This window comes from Lepisosteus oculatus, chromosome 18 (genome assembly GCF_040954835.1).
Source record: "Lepisosteus oculatus isolate fLepOcu1 chromosome 18, fLepOcu1.hap2, whole genome shotgun sequence".
In the NCBI taxonomy this organism is placed as follows: domain Eukaryota; kingdom Metazoa; phylum Chordata; class Actinopteri; order Semionotiformes; family Lepisosteidae; genus Lepisosteus; species Lepisosteus oculatus.
The window spans coordinates 12,154,643-12,167,575 of NC_090713.1; the positions used below are offsets into that span (position 1 = coordinate 12,154,643).

The 12,933-nt window shown below is 40.2% G+C and overlaps 1 protein-coding gene across 1 annotated transcript in view; it reads right to left on the reverse strand.

Moving 5' to 3' along the window:
• Positions 1-12,933, reverse strand: part of LOC138223970 (NACHT, LRR and PYD domains-containing protein 12-like) — a 514,121-nt gene that overhangs the window by 467,032 nt on the left and 34,156 nt on the right. Inside the window, exons 7-9 of the mRNA XM_069180151.1 lie at positions 8,268-8,441; positions 4,175-4,348; positions 12-185 (exon numbers count right to left, since the gene is read on the reverse strand). Of these exons, the coding sequence (XP_069036252.1) occupies positions 12-185; positions 4,175-4,348; positions 8,268-8,441 (522 nt within the window). The remainder of the gene's footprint in view (positions 1-11; positions 186-4,174; positions 4,349-8,267; positions 8,442-12,933) is intronic.

A 12,933-nucleotide genomic window follows, 5' to 3' on the forward strand; every position in this document is an offset into this window, starting at 1 on the left:
TGTTCACTTACCACAGTGTTGTTAATTTACAGTTTGGATCCCTCAGAGCTGCAGACAGCAGTTTCACTCCTGAATCCCCCAGGTTATTCTCACGCAGATGTAGTTCTCTCAGACTGGAGTGTTGAGACTGAAGAACAGAGGCCAGATCTTCACAACATCTCTCTGTTAGTCCACATACCTTCATCCTGCAGACAAAAAGACAGGAGCACAGCTGAACATCTGCACAGCTCATCCGCATCTTTCTGCCTAAGTTTTCACTCCAACACCCACCTCATCAGTAATATACAACATCATGTCATTATCCATCTCAAAGTGTCCATGGATGAGGATGATGAACACAAAAGCTGCTTCAAAATTTGGGTTCCAGGAGGAATAAGAAAAATGAGAAGAAATTGTCAGGAAGGGAGACAGTGGGAAACAGGGAGACACACAGAGCTACAGTGACTGAAAATGGGAAACAGAAATAGAGAGACTTTGACTTTTAACCATAATAAAAATTGCTTCACATTGATTATTATATTTTATTATGATGTCATCTTCTTATAGTTAGTTTCGTTTAGTGTTGTTGTTTTTCTTCAAATGGTTTATTAATCCCAAATGTAAATGACCAATACTGGAGTAAGTGAACTGGAGATTTTGATGTTTGTAGATATTTTGAGAAAAACAACTTTCCCATTTAAAGAAAATAAACCATTAGAAGAAAAAAAAACAGGGTTTTAACTATAACACCACAAAAAATAATTAATAATTATATTAAGCAATAATATAATTATAATTACAAAAAAGTAATAAAAAGAATAAAGAAATTGATCATGAAACTAAACAAATCTCATCCCTTGCAAAACTACACAACACTGCACACGTTTTACACATGAAAGACTCTCTACACAGGCTCCCACATGTAACATAGTCAAAACACACCAACACCTTCAGACAAGAGACTACAGTTTTACTGGAGGAATTCTAGAGACATCCTGCTCTTCACCAACCCCTCAAACACTCTCCTTCTCAACAGACCCTCCACCTGAGACTGTGTTAATCCTGCTCTTGTAGAAGAGGAGTTGGGTCTGGCCCAGCAGAAAGTGCACTGGGTACAATTCTCTTCTTACTAACATAACTCACCCTGAACACAACAGCAGCCGGAACACAACCACACATCCTGAGGGTTTTTTCTTTGAGAATGAATGTGGATGCCTTGCACTATGTTCATCCTCTCCAGACATTTTACCAATCTTAATCCAGTCCCTTCTGTTCCTCTTTTTTCCTGATAATCTCTCCCTTTTCCCTATCTATTGAATTTAAACTCACCCACACCTCCAAGCTCACTAGTTGATCCGTACACTCTGGATCTCTCCATAGTGCTGTCGTGATTCTCGCTCTCCAGCTTTTTACTCTAGGGACACGTAGCCTCGGACCCCCTCAAGTTCAACGAGCACAGAACATGTTTTTTTAACCTGGTTGAACTAAAATATAGCTTGTATTTCATCTGAACATCTTTACATTAACATTATATTCACATACTGTACTACATACATATTAAAACTACATAAATTCACAAAGGGCTGCAGAAGATACAGACAGACTCTGCTGGATCCAAAACAGACACAAACTACTTGACAACAATGGTAGCGCACAAGACTCCCCACTGTGGGTTGTCAGCCTTTTAGTGAGGTGAGAATTTGTAGGGTTTTGGCGAGTGCGCAGTCCAATAGTTTACTATCTGATATCTCCGAAGAAGACAAAATGCTGGTGTAAAATCAATAAGTGGGTGAGGTAATCATTTAAATATTTTAGGAGTGAGCGATAAAGCACGGTTAAGAAAAAAAAGAACATTTTTTCTCTAGTTAGAGGAAAAAAATGTGCGCCTAAGGGTATGGAGCTTTCAGCGAGGCTCTATGAGGCACCATTTAGTCAGTCAAATGAGCATTTAATACAGGTCTCTCAATTAGGGACATCAGAGGTTCAGAAGTTATTTTCACGTAGCTGTCTGGGATGAAAGTTAGAGGGCTGTAATTGCCGTATCTTGGGCCCTCTAGTGGTCTCTAGTGGTAGTCCAATAATTCTTCTCTGCAGTGTCACAGAAAGAAATCTGTACAGGCTTTCCCAGGCAGGCTGTATCCCCACACCAGTTTCCAGGGAGTGTTAGGCAGAGATGACAGATGAGATCAATGCACAGCTTGTTCAGAGCTTTCCCCTCAGCTGTGGCCAGAGACCATTCCTCTAAAGTACAAGACTATTGCAGAACCTAGCAGGCCAGGGAAAACAGGAGGCACACCAGCGAGATCACATCAGATCCTACATTAGTAGTAACCTCCGAGGAGCAGTGCAGACAGAATCTGCCATTATTCTGACATGAAGCAAAACTTAATAAAATGGAAATTAATTTCTCCCTTGCTCTTGGGAAGGATTGGGACAACAAGAATTAGTGTACTTCCAGGATTTCTGTCTTCCTCCTTGTTTCTGTCTTATGCCCCTCAATGACCATTTCTAAAACATCTGTCTATTTTATGTGGTTTTAAGTCAGGGTGCCATGCTCTTTCTCTCAACCCTCAAAACAACTATTCCTTTCTTGAGTTTTTTTTTTTTATACACACTATTTTTTAAGTGATTAATGTATTTAAATTGCAGAATTTAATTATTTTCATAATGCTTTGAGTTATACTATGTGTAAAACATAATGTTTTAAGTGAGATGACTGCCTCTTCACCATTTTGCTGGGGAGTGGTCACTCAGGTTGTTGAAGCTTTAAGCTGAGCTGCACAGAAGTTAGACTGTAGATCTTGGAGTGTTTGAGTGCTGTAGGTTTTACCTGAGGTTTTCTTCCCTCCCAAATAAATCTAGACTGAAGTTTGCCCTGAAATTTGACTTTATCTGTCATTACAGGGATATCTTTATACTGTCAGCTAATTGACAAAGTGGTAGTGCAGCATTTGAACACCATCAACATCACTTTTAATAAACAATTATCCAATTCAGGGTCACAGTTACCCAGAGCCTGTCCCAGGAAGCATTGAACACAAGGCACGATTGAACCCTGGGCAGGATGCCAGTCTATCAAAGAGCACACACTCATACCAGTGCCAGCTTTCCCACAAGTCTATTAACCTGCCAGCATGTTTGTGGACTGTAGGAGAAAACTGGAACACCACACAAACATGGGGAGAACATACAAACTCCATACAGATAGCACCCCAGGTCTGGAATTGAACATAGGGCCCCAGTGTGATATCTCCTGCACTGAGCTGATGGAAGCAGTAACCTGGACACTGAATCCAGGTGCGGGCTCTGCTGGAAGCAAGCAGGGCAGGCAGGAGAAAGTGAAACTAGAGACACGATCGAAATGGAAGGGTTGAGCTGAGAAAAACTGATTAAAGCACCAGGCAGAGTCGTTTAACATGCAGGGTTCAGAGCAAAGGGATCAGTGCAAGACGTGGTCAGACAGGCAAGGTTAAACCACAGAGAGAGAGGAGAAAACACTGGGGAAATCCAAAGTTGAGAAGAATTAAATGAGACTAAAATGAGAGGTTAACATATTGATAAAGTTTGCATACCTAACTCACTTCCACAGCTACATCCTTTCAGATGTATATAGAATATTAAAAAATACAGCAGGAATACAAGAATTAAGAGTAAGATACAAATGAGAAATTTGGGTTGGCCCGGTCTTCAAAATCTTGAAGAAATATACAGCAATCCTTATTAGGAGTCCTTTTTCTTCTGGGACAAACACCAGATGAGCTGCCTTCAGAGGCAGAAAGATACTTGTTTAGAACTGTAAAGACCGCAGCAATGAAATAAAACACTAGAAACTGGTTAAAGCTGAACAAACCTTGTGTTCAAATGAAGAAGGCCTCTATGAATGAAATCTCATAAACAATGTTACCCACAGAATTATAAATCAACAACAACATAAACATATGTGTAAAAAGATGGGCAAAGTGGGAAAGATTGCATGTCGAGTCTCTCAGTAATGAGATATTAACAAAGAAGCCAGAGACAAGAACTTGTATAAAGTTGCGTAGCAGTTTTTTGTCTTTCTGTATTCCCCCTTTTCTTTCTTGTTTTGTACTTCCTAGGTATTACTTTTTGATGCATGTGAAAAAGTGAATGTTGTGCGTTTCAGAATATCTACATCAAACAATAAAAAACAAAGAAATCACCAGTGTTCACTTACCACAGTGTTGTTAATTTACAGTTGGGATCCCTCAGAGCTGCAGACAGCAGTTTCACTCCTGAATCCCCCAGGTTATTGCCACTCAGATACAGTTTTCTCAGACTGGAGTGTTGAGACTGAAGAGCAGAGGTTAGATCTTCACAACATCTCTTTGTTAGTTTACAGCTCTCCATCCTGCAGACAAAAAGACAGGAGAACAGCTGAATATCTGCACAGCTCTTCCACATCTTTCTTTCCAAGTCTTCACTACAACACCAAGCTCAGCAGCAATATACAGCAATATACAACATCATGTCATTATCCATCTCAGAGTGTCCATTGATGAGGATGATGAAGTTAACAGCTGCATCAAAATTTGGGTTCCAGGAGGAAGAAGAAAGATGAGAAGAAATTGTCAGGAAGGGAGACAGTGGGAAACGGAGACACACGGAGCTACAGTGACTGGAAATGGGAAACAGAAATAGAGAGACTTTGACTTTTAACCATAACAAAATTGCTTCACATGTATTATTATATTTTATTATGATGTCATCTTCTTATAGTTAGTTTAGTTTAGTGTTGTTGTTTTTCTTCAAATGGTTTATTAATCCCAAATGTAAATGACCAATACTGGAGTAAGTGAACTGGAGATTTTGATGTTTGTAGATATTTTGAGAAAAACAAAATTTAAAGAAAATAAACCATTTGAAGAAAAAAAACAGGGTTTTAACTATAACACCACAAAAAATAATTAATAATTATATTAAGCAATAATATAATTATAATTACAAAAAAGTAATAAAAAGAATAAAGAAATTGACATTGATCATGAAACTAAACAAATATCATCCCTTGCAAAACTACACAACATTGCACACGTTTTACACATGAAAGACTCTCTACACAGGCTCCCACATGTAACATAGTCAAAACACACTAACACATTCAGACAAGAATCTCTACAGTTTTACTGGAGGAATTCAAGAGAGATCCTGCTCTTCACCAACTCCTCAAAAAGACCCTCCACCTGAGACTGTGCTAATCCTGCTCTTGTAGAAGAAGAGTTGGGTCTGGCCCAGCAGAAAGTGCACTGGGTACAATTCTCTTCTTATTGACATAACTCAACCTGAACACAACAGCAGCCGGAACACAACCACACATCCTGAGGGTTTTTTCTTTGAGAATGAATGTGGATGCCTTGCACTATGTTCATCCTCTCCAGACATTTCACCAATCCTTATCCAGTCCCTTCTGTTCCTCTTTTTTCCTGATAATCTCTCCCTTTTCCCCCCTATCTATTGAATTTAAACTCACCCACACCTCCAAGCTCACTAGTTGATCCGTACTCTCTGGATCTCTCCATAGTGCTGTCGTGATTCTCGCTCTCCAGCTTTTTACTCTAGAGACACGTAGCCTTGGACCCCCTCAAGTTCAATGAGCACAGAACATGTTTTTTTAACCTGGTTGAACTCAAATATAGCTTGTATTTCACCTGAACATCTTTACATTAACATTATATTCACATACTGTACTAAAACAAACATACATATTAAAACTACATAAATTCACAAAGGGCTGCAGAAGATACAGACAGACTCTGCTGGATCCAAAACAGACACAAACTACTTGACAACAATGGTAGCGCACAAGACTCCCCACTGTGGGTTGTCAGCCTTTTAGTGAGGTGAGAATTTGCACGGTTTTGGCGAGTGCGCAGCCCAATAGTTTACTATCTGATATCTCCGAAGAAGACAAAATGCTGGTGTAAAATCAATAAGTGGGTGAGGTAATTGTTTAAATATTTTAGGAGTGAGCGATAAAGCACGGTTAAGAAAAAAAAGAACATTTTTTCTCTAGTTAGAGGAAAAAAATGTGCGCCTCAGGGTATGGAGCTTTCAGCGAGGCTCTATGAGGCACCATTTAGTCAGTCAAATGAGCATTTAATACAGGTCTCTCAATTAGGGACATCAGAGGTTCAGAAGTGAAAATTATTTTCACATAGCTGTCAGGGATGAAAGTTAGAGGGCTGTAATTGCCGTATCTTGGGCCCTCTAGTGGTCTCTAGTGGTAGTCCAATAATTCTTCTCTGCAGTGTCACAGAAAGAAATCCGTACAGGCTTTCCCAGGCAGGCTGTATCCCCACACCAGTTTCCAGGGAGTGTTAGGCAGAGACGACAGATGAGATCAATGCACAGCTTGTTCAGAGCTTTCCCCTCAGCTGTGGCCAGAGACCATTCCTCTAAAGTACAAGACTATTGCAGAACCTAGCAGGCCAGGGAAAACAGGAGGCACACCAGCGAGATCACATCAGATCCTACATTAGTAGTTACCTCCGAGGAGCAGTGCAGACAGAATCTGCCATTATTCTGACATGAAGCAAAACTTAAAAAAATGGAAATTAATTTCTCCCTTGCTCTTGGGAAGGATTGGGACAACAAGAATGAATGTACTTCCAGGATTTCTGTCTTCCTCCTTGTTTCTATCTTATGCCCCTCAATGACCATTTCTAAAACGTCTGTCTATTTGATGTGGTTTTAAGTCAGGGTGCCATGCTCTTTCTCTCAACCCTCAAAACAACTCCTTTCTTGAGTTTTTTTTTCAATACACACTATTTTCTAAGTGATTAATGTATTTAAATTGCAGAATTTTATTATTTTCATAATGCTTTGAGTTATACTATGTGTAAAACATAATGTTTTAAGTGAGATGAATACCTCTTCACCATTTTGCTGGGGAGCGGTCACTCAGGTTGTTGAAGCTTTAAGCTGCACAGAAGTTAGACTGTAGATCTGGGAGTGTTTGAGTGCTGTAGGTTTTACCTGAGGTTTTCTTCCCTCCCAAATAAATCTAGACTGAAGTTTGCCCTGAAATTTGACTTTATCTGTCATTACAGGGATATGTTTATACTGTCAGCTAATTGACAAAGTGGTAGTGCAGCATTTGAACACCATCAACATCACTTTTAATAAACAATTATCCAAAGCTAATAGACTTCTGGGAAAGCTGGCACACACTCATACCAGTGCCAGCTTTCCCAGAAGTCTATTAACCTGCCAGCATGTCTGTGGACTGTGGGAGAAAACTGAAACACCACACAAACATGGGGAGAACATACAAACTCCATACAGATAGCACCCCAGGTCTGGAACCTAGGGCCCCAGTATGTTATCTCCTGCACTGAGCTGATGGAAGCAGTAACCTGGACACTGAATCCAGGTGCGGGCTCTGCTGGAAGCAAGCAGGGCAGGCAGGAGAAAGTGAAACTAGAGACACGATCGAAATGGAAGGGTTGAGCTGAGAGGAACTGATTAAAGCACCAGGCAGAGTCGTTTAACATGCAGGGTTCAGAGCACAGGGATCAGTGCAAGACGTGGTCAGACAGGCAAGGTTAAACCACAGAGAGAGAGGAGAAAACACTGGGGAAATCCAAAGCTGAGAAGAATTAAATGAGACTAAAATAAGAGATTAACATATTGATAAAGTTTGCATACCTAACTCACTTCCACAGCTACATCCTTTCAGATGTATATAGAATATTATAAAATACAGTAGGAATACAAGAGTTAAGAGTAAGACACAAATGAGAAATTTGGGTTGGCCCAGTCTTCAAAATCTTGAAGAAATATACAACAATCCTTATTAGGAGTCCTTTTTCTTCTGGGACAAACACCAGATGAGCTGCCTTCAGAGGCAGAAAGATACTTGTTTAGAACTGTAAAGACGGCAGCAATGAAATAAAACACTAGAAACTGGTTAAAGCTGAACAAACCTTGTGTTCAAATGAAGAAGGCCTCTATGAATGAAATCTCATAAACAATGTTACCCACAGAATTATAAATCAACAACAACATAAACATATGTGTAAAAAGATGGGCAAAGTGGGAAAGATTGCATGTCGAGTCTCTCAGTAATGAGATATTAACAAAGAAGCCAGAGACAAGAACTTGTATAAAGTTGCGTAGCAGTTTTTTGTCTTTCTGTATTCCCCCTTTTCTTTCTTGTTTTGTACTTCCTAGGTATTACTTTTTGATGCATGTGAAAAAGTGAATGTTGTGCGTTTCAGAATATCTACATCAAACAATAAAAAACAAAGAAATCACCAGTGTTCACTTACTCCAGTATTGTTAATTTACAGTTGGGATCCCTCAGAGCTGCAGACAGCAGTTTCACTCCTGAATCCCCCAGGTTATTGCCACTCAGATACAGTTTTCTCAGACTGGAGTGTTGAGACTGAAGAGCAGAGGCCAGATCTTCACAACATCTCTCTGTTAGTCCACATCTCTCCATCCTGCAGACAAAAAGACAGGAGCACAGCTGAACATCTGCACAGCTCATCCGCATCTTTCTGCCTAAGTCTTCACTCCAACACCCAGCTCAGCAGTAATATACAACATCATGTCATTATCCATCTCAGAGTGTCCATGGATGAGGATGATGAACACAAAAGCTGCTTCAAAATTTAGGTTCCAGGAGGAATAAGAAAAATGAGAAGAAATTGTCAGGAAGGGAGACAGTGGGAAACGGAGACACACGGAGCTACAGTGACTGGAAATGGGAAACAGAAATAGAGAGACTTTGACTTTTAACCATAACAAAATTGCTTCACATGTATTATTATATTTTATTATGACGTCATCTTCTTATAGTTATTTTAGTTTTAGTGTTGTTGTTTTTCTTCAAATGGTTTATTAATCCCAAATGTAAATGACCAATACTGGAGTAAGTGAACTGGAGATTTTGATGTTTGTAGATATTTTGAGAAAAACAACTTTCCCATTTAAAGAAAATAAACCATTTGAAGAAAAAAAAACAGGGTTTTAACTATAACACCAAATAAAAATAATTAATAATTATATTAAGCAATAATATAATTATTATTTCAAAAAAGTAATAAAAAGAATAAAGAAATTGATCATGAAACTAAACAAATCTCATCCCTTGCAAAACTACATAACACTGCACACGTTTTACACATGAAAGACTCTCTACACAGACTCTCACATGTAACATAGTCACAACACTGACACCTTCAAACAAGAATCTCTACAGTTTTACTAGAGGAATTCTAGTGAGATCCTGCTCTTCACCAACCCCTCAAACACTCTCCTCCTCTACAGACCCTCCACCTGAGACTGTGTTAATCCTGCTCTTGTAGAAGAGGAGTTGGGTCTGGCCCAGCAGAAAGTGCACTGGGTACAATTCTCTTCTTATTGACATAACTCACCCTGAACACAACAGGAGCCAAAACACAACAACACAGCAACTGCTGAAGGCCATACTAAGGTTAGAGAACAGGTGGATCAAAAGACTCAGCATGGGAGTCAGGAGGGAGCAGGTGCTAGAGCAGTGAAAGTGTACCTGAATATCAGTGCAGAAGTGTAACCACAACCAGAGGTATAACATTAATTTCATGCAGTATATAACACATGGGATGATCTATGTTCTTAATGTGCCCAATGTTGTGTCTCCACCTGAAACAGCTGGACATCTGTGGGGAGCTGCCATATCAGTGCTTCGTCATAGTGGTCTATGACCTCCATTGAAAATGGCCAGAAGTAGCCTTCACAGGATCGGTCACAAGTCAAGCTGTCACAGACTTTCTGGAATCCCTCTTTACCCACTGAGAGCTGCCAGCTGTCATTACCACTGAAAATGGGAAAGTTGGTGTCTGGAGAGTTTGAATCTTTCTTGGCTGACGAAGACATTCGACACAGACTGCTTTTTACAACCCAAAGGTGAGCAGGGGTGTGGAACAACTCAATCAGACTCTCAAGAGGAGACTCTCTGTTCCTTCTCAGCCGTGCTCCTCCGCACTCTCCTTCACTACAGTGCCACAAAGTACACCATGACTGGCAGCTCAGCAGTTTTTCTCATGTTTGGCTGCGAACTACAAATGCCCCTAGACAGGCTCCAGGCATATCCATCTCCAACCCCTCTGGTGCGCACCCACAGCACCCACAGCACTTTAGCACAGTCACATGAAAAGGCAGTATAACAGGTCACACAAGGTGACGCCACCAGCAATAGAATTGCTGTCCAGGATTGGGTCTGGATCTGAAGATCCAGTCCGGAGCACAAGCTCCAGTCTTTTTGGTCTTTTCCTTTAGGTTACAGAGCAGTTGGGTCCCGCCACCTTCCGCCTATTTGATGGGTCACGATGGCATACCAGCTGCCTCAGCAGAGTGACACCACTCACACACCCTGACGTTGAGGTCGAAGCTGTCCCTGTCGGACTCTCAGGTGAGGTCAACATCCCTGTGAAGCTGTTCGTTCCTGTGGGAGAGCAGCCCATAGCCCCTTCTCCACGGCCAGCCAGGGTCCATTCCATACCAGCCTGGCTTAAAGGCTTTATAACGGACTTTTCATTGCTTTTATTGTGATTGCCAGCTCTACCTCTGGCAGTCCTTTTCACTATGTTTGTTTCATTTTCTGAAGGGGGGGGGGGATGTCATGTCGCAAACAACTTCCGTTTGGGGTTTACGATACCGTTGTGTTTATGGTTCGGGGGGTTACTGCTTTACGACACTTAAGTTTTTGCCATTCTGTGTCAGTTACGAGTTTATGCACAATAAAGAGCAGACGTCTGCGAAACCTGTCCGCCTCAGAACCTGCTTTCCCACGGTGTAACAGTACAGACCACGTTACACTATGAAATTTCTCAAAAACAAAAACATAGAGAAACAAACAAAAACAAAAAAAAATTTACTATAAAGGGATGCACTGAGTCTTAATTTAAAAAATAGCGTGCTTGTTGAAAGGAGAGAGGATGAATTCCCAAAATGTTATTTCAGTAACCTTTTTTCAAATTCTTTTTTTTAAATAAATGTGTTTGTTAATACTGTATGGTAAAGTCAAAGTCAGAAAAAAACAAGTTTATCCATGATTACTTTGTAAAATAGATGGAGTCCTGTGTACAATAAATCAAATGGTCTGGTGAGAATAATCTGTATCCTGTGTCCACTGTTCTCAGCTGTAAATCATTAGGCACTTTACTTGCAGTCTCTGACGATCGAGAAACTTGCTGCCTCTTCACTGCAATCTGCAGATCATGAGTTTTTTTAGAATGAATGTGGATGCCTCACACAATGTTCAATCTATCCAGACATTTTTCTAATCCTAATCCAGTCCCTTCTTTTCCTCTCTTTTCCCGATAATCTCTCACTTTTTCCTCTGGCAGTTAATTAAATTTAAACTCACTCCTCCGAGCTCACTAGCCGATCTGTATACTCTGGATCTCTCCACAGTGCTGTTATGATACTCGCTCTCCAGCTGTTTTCTCTCGGGACACGTACAGTAGCCTTGGACCCCCTCCAGTTCAATGAGCACAGTACATGTTTATTTAACCCGGTTGAACTACAATGTAGCTTGTATTTCACCTGAACATATTAACATTAATACATAATGTTCATATTTAATATTCATATTCACATATTGTACTAAAACGGCAACAAAAATGACATATTAAAAACTACATAAATTCACACAGGGAACAGACAGACTCTGATGGATCCAAAACAGACACAAACTACTTGACACTTCTTTCTTTCTACTGTCTTATTTTAGGAGTAAGCAATAAAGCTCAGTTGAGAGAAGAACAAAAATTATTCTCTAGTTATCTTGGCCACTCTAATGGTGACCACTGGTGTTGTATTACTTTTTCTCCACTGTGTCACAGAGATAAATCTGTACAGGCTTTCCCAGGCAGGCTGTATCCCCACACAAGTTTCCAGGGAGAGCCACAGGGGAAATCACATGACTTGGGAACCTGCTGTAAATTTCATTAACATTGATACAGTTGGATTTAATTGTTGTCCGTGTATATCAGAGTATATTCTGATATTTTATGCAATACTCTAGGTGGTAAAAGCACTATATTCTGGGGTAATCTGAGCTCTGTTTCGTGCAGCACCCGAGGCAGACTCAGTACACAGACATTAAGTTGCCCCAGGGGGGAGACATCAGCACCAAGAACAGCAACAGTCCACAAATTTTAACTGTCACTCTGCTAAAACTACTATTATAACATAAAAGAGGAAAACACGTTTGTTTTTATCATCCTTTCATTTAGCAGTATTCACGAGGCAAAGTTAAACAGTTCTCCTTTTAGCTGATTCAGTCTGTTTTAGAAATGTCTTTTGGCCACACATTTAAAAACCAACTTCGTACCTAAAAATAACATAATCTAGATCGTAACCTGTGTAAATTAACTCTAGTGAATTTGGGCCCTGTTTATTCTCCTAGACCCACCTAGCTATCGTACATTTCATAATAGAAGCACCTTTGACTGAGATGTTCTCCTTTTTCTAGGTTTTCTTATATCTTGAAGTATTAGGTGTTTAGAATATATGATATTTTATAATGTATTTGGATATAATGTGGAATGTGTTTTTTCTGTTATTTTTCCCCTTGATATTTTCAAGGGATAGGTGGTGATGATTTGGTATAAAAAGGGGTAGTAAAGCTAAGTCTACTCAGTCTCGTTGGAAAGCACAACAGAAGCAATAGTTTCAGGTAGCTCAGCTAGTAGAGCATGAGACTTGCAATATCAGGGTAGTTGGTTTGTGTCCCACAACAGGCAACATGGGAGCATGGGTGACAACCTTGTCCCGTAAAAACCTGATGTTATGAAACAGCAACAGGAAAAAGTTGCTGCCCCTTGTGCCAACGGTGGCATGTAAAAGAGGTCACTGGTCAATATTTATGGTCTATATGATCCTTCTGTGCGGGGCAGCATGATGGTGCAGGAGTTAGCAATGTTACCTTGAGTTCAGTTCCTTGGT